The sequence below is a fragment of the Nomascus leucogenys genome, chromosome 21 (genome assembly GCF_006542625.1).
Source record: "Nomascus leucogenys isolate Asia chromosome 21, Asia_NLE_v1, whole genome shotgun sequence".
Classification (NCBI taxonomy): Eukaryota; Metazoa; Chordata; class Mammalia; order Primates; family Hylobatidae; genus Nomascus; species Nomascus leucogenys.
In genome coordinates this window covers 7840972-7866017 of record NC_044401.1, presented here as the reverse complement: position 1 = coordinate 7866017, position 25046 = coordinate 7840972, and the positions used below count along the sequence as shown (strand labels likewise).

At 40.1% G+C, this 25046-nt stretch overlaps 1 protein-coding gene across 2 annotated transcripts in view; it reads left to right on the top strand.

Moving 5' to 3' along the window:
• The first annotated feature begins 315 nt into the window (after positions 1-315).
• Positions 316-25046, top strand: part of SIDT1 (SID1 transmembrane family member 1) — a 98898-nt gene continuing 74167 nt past the window's right edge. For both annotated transcript variants that reach the window (XM_030801737.1, XM_030801738.1), the window contains exon 1: positions 316-1256. In XM_030801737.1, the coding sequence (XP_030657597.1) occupies positions 1035-1256 (222 nt within the window). In that variant the 5' untranslated portion in view covers positions 316-1034. The remainder of the gene's footprint in view (positions 1257-25046) is intronic.

Sequence of the window (25046 nt, the reverse complement as noted above, 5' to 3'; positions counted from 1 at the left end):
ACCCATTCTCACCTTGCTCCTTACCTGCCTCTTTAACTCTTTAAATCTAATCCCCTAATTTTTATCAGAAAAGTATTTCCTTTTTACAATAGGCTGTGGTTTCTGCCTTTAAAAAAACACCCCTGGGGATTCTCCTGGAATCTGGCAGAAGTCATTGCAATGGTAAAGTAGGAAAGAGGCTGGGGTGGAAAGAAATGCCTTCTGCATAAATCTAGTTAGTCTGAGTCGTTTTTTGACAACTTCCGGGACCAGACTTCAGGCAGTGCTGGAAATTGTTCTCTTTACCATATCTTTTTTTTTTTTAACTGTACATATTTACATACATACACATGTGGTGAGGGAGAGAACGTGATGACGTGAGACTCTCCATGGAGAGTAGGAGGTAATAAAGAAATAAAACAGGTGTCTCAGGAGAGGTTCTATTAGAGAGGGGAGAATAGAGAGTAATTATCGTCAGACAGGCAAGAGTTCTCTGCAGGTAGCAGCCTGGAAAAGCGAACTCGCGCACCCTCTTGGGGGACGGGCTCTTTTGCTTTCTATTTCTTCTCCTGCAGCCAGGGTGCACGCGTATTTGAAACAGACCGAATTTCCTCCTCGATGTGGGGTCAGGTTGACTTTTCCAGACTAGCGGATATTTCTTTTTAATGACTCCAATGCCTTTTTATTATTGTTGTTGCTGAGGTTGAGGGAGAAGAGATCTGTCTAAATTCTGGCTGGGTAAGTGGGGGGATTCTCGGCGATGAGAAAGGGGGGACTTGGAAGCCGGAGGAAAATCAGCAGCCCTACATCTCCGCTTCTCCAGTCCCCCCTACTCTCCACCCGTGACCTCCCGTGGAGACCCCAGGAGGCAGCATCAATATTTGATCGGCCCTTCGTCAGCACGCTGCCAGCCCTGGCCGGCTGGGTTCGCCAGGCATCGCCCGCTCGGCTGTGAAGCGGACGCCTGGCCCTGCACCGGGCTTTGGAAGGACCCTCTCTGCGCTCGCCCCCTCCCCAGGGTGGCTCCGCTTCCGAGCCCGGGCGCAGTGCCCACCATGCGCGGCTGCCTGCGGCTCGCGCTGCTCTGCGCGCTGCCCTGGCTCCTGCTGGCGGAGTCGCCCGGGCACCCGGCGAAATCCCCCAGGCAGCCCCCGGCACCGCGCCGCGACCCCTTCGACGCTGCCAGGGGCGCCGATTTCGATCATGTCTACAGCGGGGTGGTGAACCTCAGCACCGAGAACATCTACTCTTTCAACTACACCAGCCAGCCCGACCAGGTAAGACACTCGCTCCCCTAGCTCGACTCCTAGAACTTGCCAGATCTCAGAGCCCCGTCGCTGCTTTGGAGTCCCCTGGGAATTGACCTTGGGAGACTTAGGGGACCAGGGGACGTTCGTTCCCTTTCTCCTCCGAAGAACTGCCCTGCCCGAGCTGCCGCAACACGCCTCGGGGACAACTCTGCTTCGCCTCGCGCCTCCCATGGCCTGGTCACGGGCATTTCTGGGCTTTGCAGAGGCACCAGTTTCCCGCACCGTCTGCGGGTCCTGGGTCCCTGCTGGGCCTTTCTCCAGGAAAGTCCTGATTTCTAGGGTTGCAGGGTGCGGTGTGGAGTGCGCAGAAGGACCGCACCTCGGTTCCTAATCCACTGCAGGGAAGAAACCTAATTTCAAGTGGCTGATTCAGCCAGACTCTTCTATTTCATTGCGCATGGGGAGGGAGAACTGCTCAGAATCTAAAATGGAAATTGTGTGAAAATGGACGGAAGCTGCAGAACCTCTGTGCATTCAACAGTCACTTCCTGCGTTTTTGTACCATTGTCACACGTTGTGCTTCAGAGACGCCAGAAGACCCTGGCAAAGACGTGAGAACTGCAGCCAACAGCTGATCCATCCAGGTTTTGATTTTAAATAAGGATGGATAATTATGTGAAAGTTCTAGACCTATTTTTGACAAGAGTCGAGGGAAGATAAGGAGGGAAAAATGTTCCAGTGACTATCCCTTTGACATATATACTCCGATTATATAACGTAAGAAGATGCATATAGTTCATTTCTTTCCTCTAGTGTGGTACCTCTGGAGCACCGGGCGGGGAGAGAGAGGGAGAGAGAGACAGAAAGAGAGAGAGAGAGAGAGAGAGAGAGAGAGAGAGAGAGAGAGATCGAGACTCCCCAGTGTACCAACCTCTGGATCTTCTTCCCATATAGATGTGTTTATGTATCCCTTACTATACCAGCATCCCCTACCCTCTAGGGAAATTCCAGAACTAGATGATTGGGATACTGTGATATGCCTCCCTCTGATTCTCACTCCAGATCATAACTAGAAAACCTCATCACTTCCCAAAGTGAGGGTGGTTTGTATTGAGCAGGGGGGACCAATGTGCCTAACACTGCTCCCAGACATCTTCCAGCTGTGTGTAGCCAGAAAGTGCCCTGAGTGCCCCATCTCCAGTGTGGCACCAAATCCTATGGCACTGTTACCATGGCAGCACAGCCCTCACCCTGCTCTGTCCTCCAGTAACCTTCAGGTTATATGTTCTGTAGTGAGGAGAGTGGCTGTATGCAGAGCCATTTCATGGTAGACAAGGGAGAGGCTGCAGTTTTTGTTTCCCAAACCCCACATACCCAACCTCTTTCTATCTAGCGTGAGAGGACTCATCAACTGGCTGACATGTTGCACATGAGGCATGTTCCTAGTCCTGTGATTGGCTGGGAGCAGAAAAAAGTCTGAAAACTCCATGATATCTGGAGTAAGTCTCAGCTTCCCCCTAAATCTTGGTAAGAAAACTCAAATTACATGTGCTAAGTAAATCCTGACATCAGGCTTTGGTATTTCTTGCAGTTCTGCATAGAAATAGAGCATCTACTTATGAATTGTTGCCTTTACATTTTCCCTTTGCACTTTGTGAGTTTTGCACTTGAGATCACCTGGTTGACTTCCCTAGTAAACCTTGAGATACTGAGGGCAGGGACAAAGTCATGTTCATCTCTGCACTCCAGTACCTAGCACAGTGAATGGCACATAAGAGGTTTATAAGCCAGGCACGATGGCTCACACCTGTGATCCCAGCACTCTGGAGGACAAAGTGGGAGGATTGCTTGAGACCAGGAGTTCAAGACCAGCCTGGACAACATAATGAGACCCTCTCTCTACAAAAAATTAAAAAATTAGCTGGGTGTGATGGCACATGCGCCTGTAGTCTGAGCTACTTAGGAGGCGGAGGCAGGAGGATTACTTGAGCCCAGGAATTTGAGGCTGCAGTGAGCTGAGCTCTTGCCACTGTACTCCCACCGGGGACAGAGTGATATCCTGTTTTTTAAAAATGTTTTTTTTAAAGAAAAAGGAGGCTTATAAAAAAAAATTTAGTTTTTTCCAAAAATGAACAAACAAGTGAATAAAGGGTTATTAGCTAAGGCTAAATAAAATGAAATGTATACTGTCTTCAATTTAATAGTTTGGAAAATGTGAGATCATTTCAGATAAAAACATAAAAACAAATTTCTTTTATAAAACAAATTTGGCTTTTATAAAAACACATTTCTTTTATAAAACAAATTTGGTTTTTATAAAAACACATTTTAAAAATTGTTCTATTATGCCCTATTTTGTCTGTGTGTGTTAACATGTTCTTCTATTCATGAAACAGTTTTGAAAATATTTTTGAATGACACAGTAAAAGGTTGACAACCCAAGCAGTCCCTAGAATTTTTATTAAAATATTACTAGTCTGAGAAATACAAAGTTGGGAACCATGGGAACAGGAGATAACAAGAATTTCAATTATTTTAGTGCCAGTATTCTCAATATAAGCCAGATGTCCCAAATCTTACAGCCTTCTGGGACCAATCTTTAATATGCAAATGCAGTAGTGGAGCCCTCAAGTCACTTACTGTGGGAGATTAACCTCCTCTCCTATCAGCCAGTATTCCTGTTGCTTTCTCCAGAGAAGACATTTTCTTGATCTGTCTGTCCAAACCATTACTCTCGGTTCCTACTCTCTTCTTGGTTCTTTTTGTCCTGCATAAGATATCAGCAGCCCCTTCTTGCAGGTACACAAGGCTGTTGGATGTAGCAGAATTTTACTGAAGGTTCGGAATAACATAGAGGAATGACATCACAGCACAAGATAGGTGATAGATTAAATCAGAAACCTAGGCCATACTGTTCTGACAATTTACCACCAGGGGGATTACAAGATAGCGATGCTCTCTTTCAAGCGCTGGTTTGTCACTATCTTCTTGGCTATCCCCTCATACCTCCTCAAATGCTGACCCCCACCCACTAAATTTTTGTTACTCTCCCATGTTGTCTAATTTTTGCCATCACTGCTTATCCCACACTCACTAAGAGGCTCTGTTAAATAGAGATGTATGACCCCAGACCTACGATCTTTAGAGCAGAAGCTTGGACATGACTGGTTTCCCTTTAACCTGAACAAAGTCTTGATAAGGTAAGTCTTTCTAGCCTGCAGGGTCATTGCCCACCTCCCCTCTTCAGTGCAACAAAGAATTTGGTTTAGGAAAAGAAATGGCTAGTTTTTGAGCTTTAATCTTTGTTTTCCTTTTTCTTCAAGCCATTGTTGCTTGCCATTATTTTTCCTGTGTCTTGGAGGAGAAAGTCTATTCTAAGTTTAGGCTTAAAGACAGGAAGCTGTTGTGGGAGCCATTGCTCCTAATCTTTCCTGTCAGCCACTGCATCTCCCATACCAAACTGTCCCAGAGAACTATTTAGCCAAGCTTGTGTCATACTAGTTAGCTGCACTCAGCACCAGGAAAAGTCTCATATGCCTTCCAGGCATAGGGTAATGTAAATATGAAGTTGCCTTAAAAAAAATCACTGAGAGAATGGAATGACTGCTTCAAATAAGAATGATGAAAATAATAATTGGAGGTGCAAGTTAGGCAAGATCATGATTCATTTCATTTCTCTGGAAGGAATTGTCTGGAGACTCTCTTTAAGAGGAAGAGGGCCATACTGTGCGAACAGGGTGTTCTATAACCACAGGGCTCAGCCAGGCTAGAAGGAAACTACCTTGTTGGGAAAGTTGCCAGGGATATGTTTGACTGGGACAGAAGGCACAAATGCAGGTTTACTGGGAAATGAGAATACCCTTGTAGAGACAGGTGGCAGCAACAATCAGATGTTTCTATTTGAGCTAGATGGTGATAAGAAACTCTTAAATAAAATCTAACCGCTGGGCAACAGGCTGTCTTCTCCGAGGTTTTCCTGTAAGAATTTAGTTTGCCATAGATTTTTTAAATTTGAAATATTTCCCTGTAAGTATTTCTTTTATCTCATTTATTAACTGAGGCATTTATCTTTTAATGACATATATTATACTTTTCCATGCCCAAGGAACAACCCTCAGCTTTATTAGTATAAACCAGTAGTTGTATACCTAGAACCAGTTAAACCAGTCTCTTGGATCCAGATTCAAAAAGCCTACCCAGTCCTTATGAACAATGAAATGCCCATGTGGACACTCCAGTCGTAACTTCTAGCTATATGCATTACTAATTACATGGAAGAATTTAAAACTTTGATATGTTGGCCTGAGTTCTCCGTGTCTCATGTAGGAATGCTTACTCTTTACGTACTGAGGCCAAGAAGCCTCCTCTGCTGTCCTCCAACGTCCTTTTGCTGAACTGCACTAGTGCAGTTGGAGGAAAGACTCATCTCATTAGCACATTATCTGAATGATTGGACTGTCTCAGTCCACCTTGGCAACAGACCACCATCGGCTAGTCTCATGTCTGGTGAGGCCCTGCTTCCTGGTTTGTAGACAAGCTCCTTCTTGCTTCGTCCTCACATGGCCAAGAGAGCAAAGAGAGAAGAATAGTCTTTCACTTGTCTTCTTCTTCTTTTTTTTTTTCGAGACACAGTCTGGCTCTGTCACCCAGGCTGGAGTGCAGTGGCGCGATCTCGGCTCATTGCAACCTCTGCCTCCTAGGTTCAAGTGATTCTAGTGCCTCAGCCTCCCTAGTAGCTGGGATTACAGGTATCCACTATCACACCCGGCTCATTTTTATATTTTTAGTAGAGACAGGGTTACTCCATTTGGCTAGGCTGGTCTCAAACTCCTGGCCTCAGGTGATCCGCCCACCTCAGCCTCCCAAAGTGCTGGAATTACAGGCATGAGCCACCATGCCTGGCCTCATGCGTCTTCTCATAAGGGCAGCAATCCCTCCATGAACACTCTTGTGACCCAATTGCTTTCCAAAGCCCCTATTTTCAAATCCATCATATTGGGGATTAAGTTTCAACATGTGAATTTTGGTGGGGACACAAACATTCAGTCTGTAGCAATCACCTCCTACATTTTTCTCAGAGACTCTGAAAACAAGGCATCAGTGTGTCATGGGTTGTTTAGGAGATAACATTACTCCAGTTACGGGTCTGATGTTATGGAGGAGCTGTCTTCTGCCTAACGCAGACTTGATAATCAGGTGGTAAGTTGTGTGATAGATTCTGTAAGTCTGTGCTGTCCAGTGGCTATTGAGCACTTGAAATGTGACTAGTCTGTATGGAAATGTGCTGTTAAACATAGAATACTTACCAGATATTGAAGACCATACAACTAAAATAATAGAAAATGTGTCATTAGTATTTGTATGTTGTGTTTAAATGATAATATTTTTGATGTGTTAAATTAACTATAGTCATAAAATTAACTATATCTGTTTCTCTTTACCATTTTAATGTAGTTAGCAGAAAATTTTCAAACACACATGAGGCTCACATTTTATTTTTATTGAACATCAGTTCTCCAAGTACTATAAGATTTAAGAGAGAACATACCTCCTAAACATAGCCCTGTTGGAGGAAATGAGACTTGAGAAGGTTATGATAGGTAAGCAGTATTTTGCTCGGCAGAAAGAAAGGGGAAAGGCATTTCAGATATGGAAAAATATATCCAATTTATGTTTTGGCAAGACTACATCAAAGGTGGTATGGTATATTTCTTCCAGAAAGCACATAATTTCTGATTGTGTCTTTTTTTTTATGGTAGCCACCATTGATCACCATTGCCTGGTTCCATGAATTCATTAGGAGCAGCAAGATAATCATATTTTAATTCTATTATTTATTTTTATGAGCTGGAATACTTCTATAACGGGAAACTTCACCTTGTCGGCTATTTGGTTACCTTAAGCTACTGTTTGTAAAGAAAAAATGAAATAAATGCTTTATTTCTTTACCTTTACCAATTTTTAAAGTAATGAGTTGGTCTCCAAATAGCCTATAATGATGATCAATGAGATTTTATTTAGCATAATCATGAGCTTATGCATTTAAACATATCTGATATATTTTACTCCATTACAGTCATTATCCTTATTTAAGTTTAAATTGTTCATCTTTGGCCAGTGAAAGGCAATTCAAGTTGGCTCCTGAATTCTTTTGGTAAAACTCAAGTGCTCTTTGACAGCTTCCTTGCTTTCTTGCATGAAGTTATTCCTTTCCCCAAGAAGCAACCAGTCATTTCTACAGGAAGGCCCAAGGCTATTCCTTGGAGCAACAGAGTTTTTAAAGACCACAGTCTGGGAACTAGGGGTCCTTATTAAGAATGGATTGGTAACCTTTTTCTAAGCCTTTTCAGTGGACATGCTAAGAAACAGATCATAAGTTTATACTATTACTTCCAATTCAAATTCAGAAATATAGGGTTTTTACTTAACCTCATCCTTAATGGAAGATGTCACATCCACATCTTCTTTCATTCATGCCAAAAATCCTAGTTCTCAGCTAGATCAACTTGGTTACTATCTTAGTGTGTTTGTATTCCTTTGAGGTTGGGTAATTTATAAGGAATAAAAAGGTTATTTGGGGAGGCCGAGGTGGGTGGATCACCTGAGGTCAGGAGTTCGAGACTAGGCTGGCCAAAATGGTGAAACCCTTTTGTAGAGACCCCAGTCTCTACTAAAAATACAAAAAAGTAGCTGGACATGGTGGCCTATGCCTGTAATCCCAGCTACTCAGGAGGCTGAGGCAGGAGAATCACTTGAACCCGGGAGGCAGAGGCTGCAGTGAGCCGAGATCATGCCATTGCACTCCAGCCTGGACAACAACAGTGAAACTCTGTCTCAAAAAAAAAAAAAAAAAAAAAAGTGTTATTTGGCTCAGTATTGTGCTTGCTGAAAGATGGCCACTTGGAGAAAGCCATAGGCTGCTTCCACTCATGGCAGAAGGTGAAGGGGAGCCAACCTACACAGAGATCACATGGTGAGAGAGAAAGCAAGAGACAGAGGGGGAGGTGCCAGGCTCTTTTTAACAACCAGCTCTCATTGGAACTAATAAAGTGATAAATCACTCATTACCACGAGGAAACAGGTGGCACCAACATATTCATGAAGGATCTACCCTCATGACCCAACACCTCTCATTAGGTCCCCACCTTCAACATTGGGGATCAAATTTCAGCATGAGTCTTGGGGGACAAACATCCAAACTACAGCAGTTACTCATTTGCTTTATCCCCAAATAAACACACAACCATTTTAGAAAACAATACTAATATTACTACCAACAATAAGATGACTGGAAACAATTTAAGATTTATTTATACAGTTCCTTTTCTTAGATTATATTTCATCACGGGTGTTGAGTGAAATTACTGTGCTTTAAGGTAACATTGCATAGACCCTGTTAGTGCTATCAACTTGTTAGGTTCATTGTTTCATTTTACTTCTGAATTTTGGATATTGCATCTTAATGTTGTTTGAAAATTAAAAACAAAAATCTGCAAAACATGGGATATTCAAAGCTTCTATCCTTATCTTCTGTACCCCCTTCCCTCTCTTCCTCTACAAGTAAGCATTAAAAAATTTATAACTTATAAAATAAAATTGGTTTTTTATACAAAGTTTTTGTCTTTGTTCTAATGGTTTCCTTTGTACTAATACATTTCATAATGCCCTTAGTCTCCCCTATTTTTGTCCATTGTCTATTCATCCTCGGTGATAAGCAATATTGAAATTAGCTGATACCTTCACCCTCTCTTTCTCCAACGCCAAAATCTAAATACCTAGTTAATACCCTTAAAGAAAGTAATGAACTTATTCTATCAGATATTCTCTCCATTCATCCTCCATTTTTGGTAAGTTGTATTTCCATTGTTAGAGTATATAGCCATTATGAGCTATATTGTCTTCCTCCTAACCAACTTTCAGTCTTAGTTCTAATACACACACACACACACACACACACACACACACACACTTATTTTGAGATGGAGTCTTGCCTGATGACATCTCGCTCTGTCACCCAGGCTGGAGTGCAATGGTGTGATCTCTGCTCCCTGCAACCTCTGCCTCCCAGATTCAAGCAATTCCCCTGCTTCAGCCTCCCGAGTAGCTGGGATTATAGGCACCCACCACCACACCCAGCTAGTTTTTGTATTTTTAGTAGAGAAGGGGTCTTACCGTGTTGCCCAGGCTGGTCTTGAACTCCTGAGCACAAGTGATCCGCCCACCTCGGTCTTCCAAAGTGCTGAAATTACAGGCGTGAGCTTCCGGGCCCAGCCAGTATATATATATATTTAAAGTTCCAGTCCTTATGTTAATGTCATCGAATTATTTCGATTGTCTAAATTTTATTCTCCAGGGAATATTGGGTTGGTGCAAAAGTAATTGCAGTTTTTACAATTAAAAATAATAGAAAAAGCCACAATTACTTTTGCACCAATCTGATACTTCAGGGAGGACTCATGAGAACCATATTCTCACTTTCATGTTTATAACAGCCTATATGCAGCCTTTGTACTTGAAAGTCTGTTGAGCTGGATATAAAATCCTTGTCTCACATTTTTTTTCTCTGTGTTTTCAATATGTTACTCCTTCGTCTTCTGGCAAAGGTGAAGATAAAATGATTTTCCTTCCCTTATAAGTAACTTTACTACCTGGATTCCTGAAAGATTCCTGAAAGACTTTCTTTAAAATCCAGTAGTTTTACCAGACTTTATCTAGTAGGTCAATTTTTCTTTTTCTTTCTTTCTTTCTTTCTTTCTTTCTTTTTTTTTTTTTTTTAGATGGAGTCTTGTTCTGTCACCCAGGTTGGAGTGCAATGGCACAATCTTGACTCACTGCAAGCTCTGCCTCCCAGGTTCAAGCAATTCACCTGCCTCAGCCTCCCTAGTAGCTGGGATTACAGGTGCATGCCACCACGCCCAGCTAATTTTTGTATTTTAGTACAGACAGATTTTCACCATGTGGGCCAGGCTGGTCTCAAACTCCTGACCTCAGGAGATCCACCTGCCTGAGATCCACTCCCAAAGTCTTGGGATTACAGGTGTAAGCCACCACACTTGGCATTAGTAGGTCAATTTTTCCCAGGTATGTGATGTAACTTTTGAATATGTAGCTTCAATAATTTTTTATGTCTGAAAATTTTTCTTAGAGTTTTTACTATTAGTTTGTTCCAATGCTTGATTATCTTATTTAGGGATTCTCTATTTACTTACGTTGGCCCTTCTTTGGGGTTTTCTATAACTATTTTTCCAGAATTACTTTATATCTTTTTAAATATGCTTTCTGAATTTAAAGATTTTTCCTTTTCATCTTCTATTTTCCTTAAGACGTTATCATGGTATTTATTATATTCTTAATGTTTTATAGACATGGCTTGTTCACCATTTGAAATAATGTTTTCTGCTTCTTATTTTTTTTTTACTTACAGTGACTTTGTATAGAACATAACTGCAATCCTTGTCTATTGCTCAAGTGTTTACATTAGATTAGTATTTCTTACCTTTAGAAGGGAAGGGAAGATCTGGGTAGCTTTCCTAGCTTTCTTCTGTTGTGTTTGCGAAGTGATCAAAACATGATTTTCTTTCTGAGATCTGCATCCATAGCTTCCTTCTTTCATTTTATGGAGATTTTCTCTTCCTTTTGCCCCTATATTCTCCATCCTTCTCAATTTGGATTGCACTCCCATAGCTTTTCCTCAGGCAGGGCTTTTTCTAGGAAGAGAGTTTTAATTAGTTTTTGCTTGATTGTGTGTTTGTTTGTTTGTTTGTTTTTCAGATGGAGTCTCGCTCTGTCACGCAGGCTGGAGTGCAGTGGCACAATCTTGGCTCACTGCAACTCGACCTCCCAGGTTCAAGCGATTCTCCTGCCTCAGCCTCCCAAATAGCTGGAACTACAGGCATGCACCACCACGCCCAGCTAATTTTTGTATTTTTAGGAGAGACAGGGTTTCACCATTTTGGCCAGGTTGGTCTCTAACTCCTGAACTCAGGTGATCCATCTGCCTCAACCTCTCAAAGTGCTGGGATTATAGGTGTGAGCCACCACGCCCAGCCCAATTAGTTAGTTTTGAGAATTCATGAGGTCAACACTGTTCCAGAATGTTCTGTACTTCCTGAAGCATCCTTACACTTACCCAAAAGTTGGAGCCTACAAAACCCTCCTCAGTTTTAATTGCCGTTCTCAAATTGGCCCTGCAGTCTTCTCACTGAGCACTTTTGAAGGAGTTTGGGGTTCTCTGATTCTCAGAGCCATCAGAGCTCCATGCCTTTCCTCTGCTTCTACCCACACAATTGCCACTACTATGGAGGTGTTGAAGCGGTTGATAACTTGCTCCCACCCACTCATGTTTTGGGGTTAGTGGGTGGGAGCCACTAACTTGGCTTTTTTTTTTGGATGTTCTCCCCAGAATGTTGGTTCTGTATCCCAGTTGCTCTGTTTTCACAGGGGATATTCAGAAAGATTAAAAAATCTATGCTGCTATTGACATTATCTTCACAGAATTCTCCATTTATTGCTTCTTTTTCTGTAACTTTAAATTTTGAAATAACTTCAAACTTACAAGAAAGTGAGAACAGTATAAAGAACACCAATATGCCTTTCTCTCATGTTTCCCAATCATTAACATTTTGTCAAATTTGCTTTATTATTCACTCTCCCTATAAGCAAATTATTTTTTCCTGAAACACTTGAGAGTAAGTTGCAGACATGCTGCTCTTTCTTTTGTCCCTAAGTACTTCAGTGTATATTTCTTTTGAATAAGGGCTTTTTCTTATATAGCCATTAAACAGTTTTCCAAATCACAAAATTAACATGTGTAAACTGCTACTATTTTATATCTTAGTCAAATTTCACCAATTTTCCAATAATGTCTTTTAATAAAAAAAGATTGTTTTTTTGTTTTGTTTTGTTTTTTTAATTTTTCCCTTTTAGTCCAGGATCCAATGCAAGAACACACATTGCATTTAATTATCATGAGTCTTTTTTTTTTTTTTTTTTAAGATGGAGTCTCCCTCTGTCGCCAGGCTGTAGTGCAGTGGCATGATCTCGGCTCACTGCAATCTGCGTCTCCCAGGTTCAAGCTAGTCCCCTGCCTCAAACTCCCAAGTAGCTGGGACTACAGGCACGTACCACCACGCCCGGCTAATTTTTTGTATTTTAGTAGAGACCAGGGTTTCACCATATTGGCCAGGATGGTCTCGATCTCCTGACCTCATGATCCACCCAGCTTGGCCTCCCAAAGTGCTGGAATTACAGTTGTGAGCCACCACGCCAGGACAATTACCATGAGTCTTTACCTTAATCTGGAACATTTCTTTGTTCTTTCTTTGTCTTTCAGGAGTTCAATATTTTTGAAGAGTATAGCCAGTTTTTGTAGAATGTCTCACAATTCAGATTTCTCTGATGTGTCTTCATTATTAGATCCAGGCTATACATTTTTGATATAACACACAGAACTGGCATTGCATCCTTAGTGCGTCGTATCAGGGGCACATGATATTGTGTTTCCCTATTACTAGTATGGTTAACCCTGGTTACTTAATTAAAATGGTTTCTCTCAGATTTCTCCACTGTAAAGTTACTATTTCCCTTTTGTAATTAAAAAGTCATTTGTGGGCCAGGTGCGGTGGCTCAAGCCTGTAGTCCCAGCATTTTGGTAGTCCAAGGCGGGCAGATACACCTGAGTTGAGGAGTTTGAGACCAGCCTGACCAACACGGCAAAACCCCGTCTCTACTAAAAATACAAACATTAGCCAGGCATGGTGGCATGCACCTGTAATCCCAGCTACTCAGGAGGCTGAGGCAGGAGAACTGCTTGAACCCAGGAGGCGGAGTTTGCAGTGAGCTGATATCGCGCCATTGCACTCCAGCCTGGGGGACAGAGCAAGAGACTCTGTAAAAAAAAAAAAAAAAAAAAGTCATTTGTGAAGTAATACTTGATACTATGTAAATACCCTGTGCCTTACCAAACTTTCAACAACTATTTTTAGCATCCACTGATTATTCTTGCCTGAACTAGGTATTACTATGATGGTTTCCAACTAGTGATCTTTAAATTCATTGTTCCTTCTACATTTATCAGTTAACATTCTACTGTAAGAAAGAGATTTTTCTTCTCTCATTTATTTTTTACTTATTTCTTTTATTTATATCAGCATGGGCATATAGATTCTTATTTGATCCAATTATTGCTTTCATTTACATTAAAATCTTGTTATAAACAACCTATCATTCTAAGTATTTTATATTGTGGGTATATATTAAGAATCTCTCTCTCACTCTAACACAAAAATTAGGTTTCCTCTCTCCTCTCCCCATCACTAGCAAAATGATATTTCAATGGCTTTTAAGGAATCACAAGGAAAGATGACATGATCGGTTGTCATCCAGTCATCTTGTCTGTTCCATCATCCAGATTATCTGTTGGGTCACATGCAGATCTGTCCCTAGACCATTTAATAAGTTTACTAACTCTCAGTTTTAAATTTGCAGTTAAAGAGATAAGTACATAATTTCTTTTTCATGAGAAACTGAAAGCCCGAATAGTGAAACAAATTATATCAGTGATACCTAAGGCAAGGACTCCTGAGTGCCTGATTTTAAGACCACAATTTTACTCAAGTCATGAACTGTTGAATTCTCAAGACATTTTTTATAGTGTAAGTTTTCATTAGTGGTTTCTGAAATATGATAAACTTTGCATTATTTCTGGGTAGTAAGATTGCGGGAGATTTTAATGCTCTCCTCCGAATTTTTATGTATTTTCCAAATATTTCACAGTAAACACATTTTACTTTTACGTAGGCAAGGAAAACAAACAACTAAGAGGCAGAGCAGTACTGAGGAAGAGCATGGGGTGGAGTACCAGGAGACATGTGTTTTTATCCCTTTACATGAGGACCTTCAGCAAATCCTGTTCTCCCCCTGAGATTTATTTTCCCCACTGATAAGATGAGAGGATTGCATTTTTAACCTTTATTGAAGCATTAAGAGTCATTGTTCTGATATTTTTCCACCATGTGTCAGCCTGTAATTTTTTTCTTAACTATAGACAAGTAGAATAAGCTTCTTGCCAAAAAGAACATTTCTAACTCTTTGTCTCATAAAAAGAAGCAAATGAAAATTTTACTGTTGCTTTAAAACTACTTTTTTTTTCTTCCTTTTTAGAAGATTCCCATAGGGTTCTTCACTTCTTGAAAGTGATTTTGTTTTGTTTCCATCCATTCCTGCCACATGTGCTGAACTTATATTTCAGTTCCCTTTTTTCCCTTGCTGGCATTCCTGCTGAGTGCCATGTCAGTAAGATTGCTATCATGTTGAGTTTGGCTTTTTGGTTGTCATTTTGTTTTACTGTTTTACTGATGTGATGGTCCCTTCTGAGATATTTTAGGCATCTGATACAATGCATAGAAATTTTCAGCCTTTCTTCTTTTCTTACTTTTGGTTTCAACTTGTTAGTTGAAGTATCTTCTATGTCATTTCTTTCTCTCTGTGGACTTGAATCTAAAAGACTAAGAGACTTGGTCTTGAAGATACTTGTGATACCTTGAAACCTATTTGTTGCTGGAAGATACCAGCATTTCTTTCTTCTTTTCAAATAGAAATAACCATACAGTTTTCATGTTACCACATGTTGCCATGCAGTACCCCAGAGTATGTTAACCAGCTCTTCCTACATTGTTTAACTTTGGAGTTAACAGAAATTTCATGTCAACACACCAAGATGGTGCACTGATGATTCAAAAACACATCTAATGAGCTATTTGAAATGGGGCCTCACTGTGCTTTCTGCTTATTTGAAAAGGAAAATATCAAGCATATCATGGATCTGCCAGATGATATAATCAGTCTTTTTTATTTCACACACACATAAAAACCAACTTCACAAATAGCTAGAAGAGCTGATTTTGAATGTTCCCAACACAAAGATATGATACGTGTTTGAGGCAATGGATATGCTAATTATCCTGTTTTGGTCATTACACATTCCGTACATGTATCAAAATATCACACTATCCCCAGAAATACGTGCAATTTTTACATGTCAACTAAAAATAATAATAAAAGCAAAAAACTTCTTTTTTAAAAAGAGTGTTCCATTCCTGTAGAGGAATGTTCTTATTCGTATGTGGCGGCTAAAAAAGTTGATCTCACAGAGGGAAAATTAAAGCTGAGTGTCATACAGCAAATATAAGTTATATATTAAATGTTAATAATAAAACTAATTAAAAATTATTTGTTGAAATAATTCCTTACTTTGAATTCTCATTCCCTCATTTTTTTTTTTGCTGTGACAATAATAAACAAAGAAATTTATTTTGCCATTAGAAAGAAGGACATGGAGATGCTGATTTTTGTACAAGATTGAATAGGGCATTTTTCAGCAAGTTGAACAAGAAGAGTAAAGTTGGTTTAAAGGTAACTTATATTGAAAAGTGTGTCCAGAGAAAGTTGAATATACACCTTCTTTCCTGATAAGAAAGCCACTTATAATTCACTTTCCTGTCACAGCTCCCAAGAACCAGGAAATTTTCTCCCTATTTGGACCACTGAAAAGCATTTTAGGAGCTATTTCTCAAATCATAATTTTAAGAAACTTTCTTTTGGACCTAGCCTTCTACAGTTGGTCTCAAGACTGGCCAGGGGTGCTAATACGTAATTATTAATAGTAAAGTACGATTAATTTAAAGGTGAGGATCACCTATGTTTTGGTTAAACTCTAAGCATTTGAATAAAATACTTTATTTCTTAAAATGGTGGCAAAATTAAAGTTTATCATGAAGTAATATGTTGTCCTGAGTAAAAGCATTCTCTGGTTGTCTGGGGTACTTAGAGTTGATACCTTGGACCTTCAAGAGCATAAATACAAGTTTGCCCTCTCTCTGCCTAACCCAGGATTCTAAAGTATTTTAACTTAATTTGCTTCCTCGTTGATACCTTCTCTCCAACCCACCCCCAAAAAATTTCCCTCTTATTAACATCTTGCATTATTGTGGTACACTAATAGTGAACCAATATGTATTTATTATTAACTAAATCTGTATTTTACATTGGGGTTCACTCTTGGTGTTGCACAATTCTGTGGATTTTGAGAAATACATAATGTTGTGTATCCACCACTATGGTACTGTACAGAATAGTTTCACCCCTGAAAATAGTCTGTGTTCCATTAATTCATCTTTTATTCCCTTCTCTTGAACCCCTGGCAACCACTGGTTTTGTTTTATTTTTACTGTCTCTCTAGTTTTGCCTTTTCTGGAATGTCACGTAGTTGAGAAGGAGTTCAGAACATGCCACTCCACAATATGCTACTCTGGCATATTGACTATTTTGAGTTAAAACTACTTGAAAAACAACAGATGCAAGAAGGTCACTGTGACCGTCATTCTGTTTCTTAAAAGCAGGAAATGTAATTCATTTGAAAGATACTTTCTATATTAAAAGGAAAGTAACATTCTCATCTTCAAAGGTGGGAAGTTGAGAAAGAAGGTCCTCTGTACAGATGTTATTAGACTAACCCTTATCTTCCTGGCCACTTCTCCCTGCCATTAACTACTTTAGCCCAAGCCCCTTTGCCTTGTCACGTTTTTACAACTTACTACTCTTTTTCTTATTCAATATATAAGTATTCAAATCTAACTGTGTCTTTGGGTCTTCATTTCCTCATGAGGATGTCCGTGTCCCAAAAAAAAACTTATATTAACTTTGTATGGTTTTTTCCTGTTGGTCTATCTCAGGCCAATTTAATTTTCAGGCCCAGCCAGGACCCTAAGAAGGCAGAATTTGGAATCATATGACTTGTAGCTTTTTCATACTTGCTTCTTTTACATAGCAAAATGTAAAACATTAAGGTTCCTCCATGTCTTTTCATGGCTTGATGCCTCATTTCTTTTTAATGCTGAGTAATATTTCATTGTCTGGATATACCACAGTGTGTTTATCCATTCCTCTATTGAAGGACATCTTGGTTGCTATCAATTTTCAGCAATTATGAATAATACTGCTATAAAATGTGTGTGAAGCTTTTTGTGTGGACATAAGTTTTCAACTCATTTGGGTAAATACCTAGGTGTATGATTGCTGGAGTATGTAGTAAGACTGTGTTTAGCTTTGTAAGGAAGTGTCAAACTGTCTTTCTTCTAAAGTGGCTGTATCATTTTGAATTACCACCAGCAATGAATGAGAGTTCCTGTTGCTCCACAACCTCATCAGCATTTGGTGTCATCAGAATTTTGTCTTCTAGCCATTCTAATAAGTGTATAGTGGCATCAGATTGTTGCTTTGCAATTCCCTTTAATTGCAAATCCCAGTGTTGTTGAGCATATTTTCATAGGCTTGTTTACCATCTATATATCTTTTCCAGTAAGGTGTCTCTTTAGATCTTTCACCTATTTTTAAATTTGGTTGTTTTATTCATTATTGTTGACAAGAGTTCTTTGTAGATTTTGGATACCAGTCCAGATAAATATTTTGCAAATATTTCCTCCCTATCTGAGCCTTGTCTTTTCATTTTCTTAGTAGTATCTTACACAGATCAGACATTTTTATTTTAATAAACTATCTTATTAATTTTTTTCATGGATCACTCTTTTGGTGATGTATACAAAAAACTGTCACCAAATCAAAAGTCACCATGATTTTTCTCCTATGCTATCTTTTGGAAGTTTTATAGTTTTTCATTTTACATTTAGACATAATCCATTTTGAGTTAATTTTTGTGAAAGGTATGAGGTCTCTTTCTGGATGGGAGGGATTTTTTTCGCATATGCTGTCCAATTGTTCTAGCATCATTTGTTGAAAATATCTGCCTATATTTTTAGCATTACACTATTGTGTACATGTTTACAATTATACTTTGCCTTGGTGCAAAGACTTGGAAGCAGCCCCACACCTAGTGCTCAGTGTTCTTATCACCATTCCCAACTTTCCCTTCTGCTGCCAGCATTGCTAAATTCTAACATTCTCTTACCACTCCCTTTCCTTATGTACCTGTGTCTCTCTGCTTCTCCTATACTTTTTGTCTTTCAAATTTCTTATGAACATGGTCAGCCCATCAAGATTCTCCCTCTATTCTGGGTAATATCCTGTGGTTGTTTGAGGCTTTACTAATGGCAAGCATATTCTGTTTTCTTAGAATAGAGGTAAATTTGTTCTTTACTTTCTGATTCAGAGCCATAATGAATAATCTCAGTTGCTATAGGGCTGATCTCCCAATTATCAAGGTTTTGCTATAGAGTTCCAGTGGTGGAAGATGAAGAACACGTGTCTTCCAGCAGTGGAAGATGAAGAACACATGTTCCTTGGACAGTCAGTATATATTTGTATCGATGTCATGTGCCATCATTTCCTTTATCCAAGTCAATGAGCTTATCTTTGTCAACTCTCTTTAGCTACAGAAATATAATTGGGCTTGCATTTGAGACTTTTTTCTGGGTTTTTTTTTGTCCATCCCTAAAAGAAACATGTAAAAATCCTTTGAAAGAGGTAGCTGTGTAAAAATCCTTTGAAAGAGGTAGCTGTAGTTTAAGAATTCAAAAGACCTTTTAAAAAAAAGTTTTAAGTTTTTTTCTTGAAATTTTATTTTATTTCTTTTTAAACTTTTATTTTAAGTTCAGAGATATATGTGCAGGTTTGTTTTACAGGTAAACTTGTGTCATGGGGCTTTGTTGTACAGATTATTTCATCACCCAGATTATTTTATCGCTCAACTAAGACTAGTACTCATTAGTTATTTTTCCTGATCCTCTCTCTCCTCCCACCCTCCACCCTCCAGTAGGCCCCAATATGTGTTGTTCCCCTCTATGTGTCCATGTGTTCTCATCATTTAGATTCCACTTATAAGTGAGAACATGCGGTATTTGGTTTTCTGTTCCTGTGTTAGTTTGCTAAGGATAATGGCCTCCAGTTCCATCCATGTCCCTGCAAAGTACAAAATCTCATTCTTTTTTATGGCTGCGTAGTATTCCATGGTGCATATATACCACATTTTCTTTATCCAATCTATAATTGATTGACATTTAGGTTGATTCTATGTCTTTGCTATTGTGAATGGTGCTGCAGTGAACATATGCATACAGGTGTCTTTATAATAGGATGATTTACATTCCTTTGGGCATATACCCAGTTATGTGATTACTGGGTCAAATGGTATTTCTGTTTTGAGGTTCAAAGTACCTTTTAAATCTCCCAATCTCTTCCCACTTAACAAAGAAGAAAACTGAGGGTAAGTGATATAAATTACTTGCCCAAAGTCATGTACTAGTTTGAAGCATAGCCAGGAATGTAATTCAAGTTCCTAAGGGTATTTCCTCAAGATATTTCTACTAAATCACAAGATGTGCCCACGAGAGCACATCAGCTATGGTTATCAACAGCAAAAATAATTCTTAAATATCATATCATATTTTCACAGTCGTGTCTTTTGATCATGCAATTTAAGATTATGTCTGACTCCCTTACAATTACTGAAAACTGAAATGAGATTTTTTATTATCGTTTTCCCCCAATGAATTGTCCAGCCACCTGTTTGTCTGTGTACCAGGCAAGCTGGGTTGATACTAAGCAAAACTGTGAAGTTGTCAAATTTTCTTTAGTGTTTCAAAAAGCCACAGCCTCCCATGAACCATGGTCTTACCCTGACTCCCTGTGGATCCCGGAGGTAAGCTTTAGGGGTGTGTGTGTGTGTGTGTATGTGTGTAGTGTGTGTGTTTTATTTTTGTCAATGCTGGATTCCTTCTTTGTGTCAGGAACAGGGCATCTTGGAGACCCGAGCAGTTGGCCTGTCTGTTACTTCAGGGAAGTGTTATTCATGAGAACTGGTATTTCTGGGTCCCCACTAAGCCGCCATGAAGATAAGCCATGACAAACAGGACTAACCGACTGTTTCTGTCCCTCTAGATTTAACTGCCCTTTTGTGAACAAAGTGACTCACACCTATCTTAAATAACCCCCTACCTGGAGCATATTTTATGGGCCAAAAAGTTAACATTTGAGAGTCCACAGTTGTGTTTTCTTCTTTTCTTCTGTCTTCTAAAAAATATCCTGTATTTGCCTTCCCTTTCTCTCCATACCACCTTCACTGAGGAGGAAGAATTATAGCTTTCTAAGAGTCAGACAATGTTCATCTGGTTAACAAAGGGATAAACATTGGAGGATAAGGAGAGAGAAAAACAGTGGTGAGATCTAGGTGTGCAATGAAGATTTGGGGAGGTTTGTAGACAGGGAGACTCTAAAATTGCTGTGAGGTGTGAGTGACATGGACAGAAAAGGAAAGAGGACATAGGTTCGTGCAGGGGTCTTAGCTATAAACAACAGAATTCAACTGGCAAATATAAGCAGAAAAAGAATTCATTAAAAAGATATCCAGTAGCTCACAAAAGTAAGTTACTGGGCTCAGACAACATTTGGGGACCAAGGGAGACTATGCTGCAGGAAATTATAGCAGCAGTCATGCCGCAGGAATAGTTTGCTTGGGGTTCTTCCCCCACACCACTGCCTCCACTGCTACTAGATATGGTCACCCCTGGACCCTCTGCTGTGGACCCTATTGATATCACCACTGCCAGTGAACTTGAAACTCTCCCTTCATTTTTGTGTCATTTACTCACAATTGAATGTACCAAATGGGCATATCCGTCTACCCAAGCATGGGTCCTGTATCCGGCCCCTTTGACATCCATAGGCAGCCTTGCTTCCCACAAAACTCACACAGTGTGGTGGAGGAGGAGTGGTTCCTCCAGAACATGCAAGGGTTTTGGATGCTGAGTAACCCCAAAACCAACCCCACCAAATGTCTTCATGGAGGGAGCTGAAGCTGGGGCATTTGTTGGAAATAGCTTCATGGGCCCAGACATAGGCAGGGACCAAGATGTAACACAGGGAAAACCTGGGGTGCTGCTGCCATCTACCTTCATCCATTAAAAGAGGAACATCTCCTCTGAGCATCAGAGTGAATTCAAGTGGTATAGATCATCCCTGCCACAATGTTCTTTCCACGATTAGAAATGATTTTCTCTCTTAAACATGGCCTTCCCTGAAGCCCCTTCTGCTTGTGTCAAGAAGTTGCCTTTGAAGGGAAGATGTTTGCAGATGATCGATTTTGCTCATTTAGAAAGCAGTTTCCTTTAGGTAATACTTATATCCTGACAATACGTATTTATATGTGTTTAAATATAAGTTAAATATAACTTATATTTAAAGTTATAAATGGCACCTGTCTGGCAATAAATTCTATTACAAAAATAAAAGGATGATAAGTGTCAGATCACAACTCTTACAATCATAACAATAATTTTCTACTACTTTTCCATCTTCAGAGCATTAATTAAGTAGGCCCCAGAATAGCTCTAGAATATACTTGCCTGCAATGTATAGAAATAAAATCCAGGGCATGGATACTTCAGATCTGCCTCAAACCAGAACAATAATTATTTTTCCTTTTTCAATCCCCTCACAGGAGTATGAGACCTAGCAAGAGATAGAAAGAGACAGGAAAGATAAAGAGGAGAAAAGAAATCATGCACAGAAGATGAGCACATTCAGATACCTGCAAGGAGGCTGAACCAACCCAGGCTGTTGGTTGCCTCCCAGGAGCCAAGACTGGAGATGTCTAAAGCCAGAGGGAGGTCAGTGGGACTGAGAAACCAATGAAGCCAGATGCTCACTCCTGTAATCCCAGCACTTTGGGAGGCTGAGGTGGGCGGATCACCTGAGGCCAGGAGTTCAAGACCAACCTGGCCAACATGGTGAAACACCATCTCTACTAAAATTACAAAAAATTAGCCAGGCATAGTGGTGCATGCCTGTAACCCCAGCTACTTGGAAGGTCAAGGCAGGAGAATCACTTAAACCCAGGAGGCAGAGGTTGTAGTGAGCTGAGATCGTGCCATTGAACTCCAGCCTGAGCAACAAGAGTGAAATTCCATCTCTAAAAAAAAGCAAACCAATGCAAAAACTGAGGAACCTGGAGAGAAAGAAAATGATTAGCTCTTGGAGTGAAAGGCAAAGGTAGCCCAGAATTGGTTAGATTCTTCAGGACATAATATCTTCACACTAGTTTCTATAAAAAATATCCAGGACAGTATTTCCCAAAGTGTGCTCCATGGAACAACTGTTTTTTAGGATAGTCTCACTATTTATTGCATGTTAAAAGGGTCTCAAGTGTAAGGGAGCTTAGTCATGTTTTGACTGCCCAATCTGAACCCCATTTGATATGGTTGGGCTGTGTCTCCATCCAAATTTCATCTTGAATTGTAGGTCCCGTAATCCCCATGTGTCATGGGAGGGGACTGGTGGGAGGTAACTGAATCATGGGGGTGGGTTTTTCCCATGCTGTTCTCATGATAGTGAATACGTCTCACAAGATCTAACGGCTTTATAAAGAGCAGTTCCCCTGTACACGCTCTCTTGCCTGCCGCCATGCAAGACATGCCTTTGCTCCTCCTTTGCCTTCTGCCATGATTATGAGGCCTCCCCAGCCATGTGGAACTGTGAGTCCATTAAACCTCTTTTTCTTTATAAATTACCCAGTCTTGGATATTTCGTCACAGCAGTATGAAAATGGACTAATACATCATTCTTATGTGTTTGGGGGAAATTCTCCATTTCATGAGTTATTAGCTAGACGTAGAACCCCTTTCACGACAGAAGATCAACACCAACCACTTACTTTCTCATCCCCTCTCTTATTTTTATCCCCCATCAAGCTCAGGCATGGGCATGTGGCCAAGGTATTGCCAGTCAGATCTGCTTTCCCTAGACTTTGACTTGGGAACCAATGATACAAGAAAGCAACTGTTCAGCAGCAACTGAGGCAACATTGAGTTTCCAGGGATGAGCATGGCAACATGGTCGTGGCACTTAAAACCTTCCAAAGGCTTTCTTTTGTCCTTAGAATAAAGTCCCAACTGCCCCAACATGACTTAATAACACTCTCCGGGATTATAGTAGCCCTTTATGCACCTCATGCTCCAGCCAAACTGATTTTCTCTTAATTCTTCAAATATGCTTCTCTCACCGTTTCTCTTCTCCTTCCTTATGTCTTCTACACTGTAGCCTTTGTTTGGAAATTTATCTTGCTCTGCCCTCCCCCTACTTTTCTGGTTAATTCCTACTCATCCTTTAGGAAAATATTCCCCCTAAAAACTATGTCACGCAATCCCACAGGAACTTGAATGTCAATATAATGGCTTGCTCATTGGCATCCTGTTTGCAAACCTCTGAAGTCAAAGAGAAGAATGCTATGTCTACACTGCTGATTAACGTATCTCCTGTGTCCAGAATAATGCTTCTCACAGGATAGGGAGTCAAACATTTATTGATTGAACACAGTTCATCATAAAGTAGCCAGAACCTGACTGTGCATTTTTCTGTATTCTTGGCCTGCCAATGATTACCCTTCTCTTCAACGTTTTTCCATGTTTTTATTGAATTGAACATTTTAATATAAAATGTAGATTATAAACCAAAGGATGAAGGCTTATATGACTATATTTATTCTAGATTATTGTTGGGCATAATGAAATTAGCGAGATGAGGTCTGGAAACTGCCTCTTTCTAGAAAAGTGCTCTGAGTACGAAATGCTGAGAATTTAAAAGTATAGGGAAAAAATAGCTCCCAAGGAATAAACTGAACTTTCCAATGAGATGAATGAGCTCTTCCAGGCTAGCTGGAAGCCAGGCTGTGAAAAGAAATTAATATCCTACATAAGATGGACTATATAATCTTTTTTTTTTTTGGCCGAGGTGATTGGACTTATAAGTGTGTCTCCACACATAGGAAACAGACAGTCAATAACTGATTGACCAGTGAATGGATAGGAATGGAAACAGCTCTGCCTTCTGCACTCCCTGGTCCTCTTTGAAGTCACAAAACACAGTCCCGCATCATCCACCATTTGATGGATGAAGCTGCCCAGGGAGATAGGTAGTCTGGCATTACTGTTTCCATTCTACAATTGAAGAAACCGAGGGCCAGATAATTTAAGTGATTTGTCCAAGGCCTCCCAGCTAGTAGGTGTTAGTGCCAGAAATAAAATCTAGGTCTATATATCTTTCTTTATTATGCCATAAATGTACAGAAGATAGTTTTAAAGGCTGAATCAGACCAAAGGAATTTTAAAACAGTCACATCAATAACTATAGAAATTATTTTCATGCTTATCTTTTTTAAAAAAGTATAACTTGTGATGGAAGTAGCTCAACTCCCTGCAGTAGTTATGAAAAGCTTGGGATGAAATGCTCCATATAAAGAGAATTACTAGCTTCTGAAAAGAAAGGGATTCAGGACTGCAGGGCTGCTTTGCTCAGGGGCAGCTCTTTTTATACAACAGTCACTGGACTCTCCCAGAAGTCCCATCTTCGCTCAGCCAGCTGTGACATGCAATCCCATGAAGAGTCTTGGCAGTGTTAAAAAGTAAACTGAAGCACAATAAGAATTTAAAGAGTGTATTTGAGCAAACAGAGATTCATCAATCAGGCAGCTCCAAACCAGAAGTGGTTTCCTGGGCCCAGCCAAGGGAACACAAGGGGAAGGTTTTGATAGGGTGAAAATAGAAATGAAGAAAAGAAAATATTTTATTAGTTACAGTTACACAACTGCCTTACTTGGTTTATCCTGCTGGAAAGTTCCGAGTTACAGAGCTGTAAGTTAGTCTGTGGCTTCTGATTGGTATGCCCTAAGTTTCTTTCTTTTTTTTTTTTTTTTCGAAATAGAGTCTGGCTCTGTCACCCAGGCTGCAGTGCAGTGGCAGGATTTTGCCTCACCTCAATCTCCGCCTCCTGGGTTCAAGCCATTCTCCTGTCTCAGCCTTCGGAGTAGCTGGA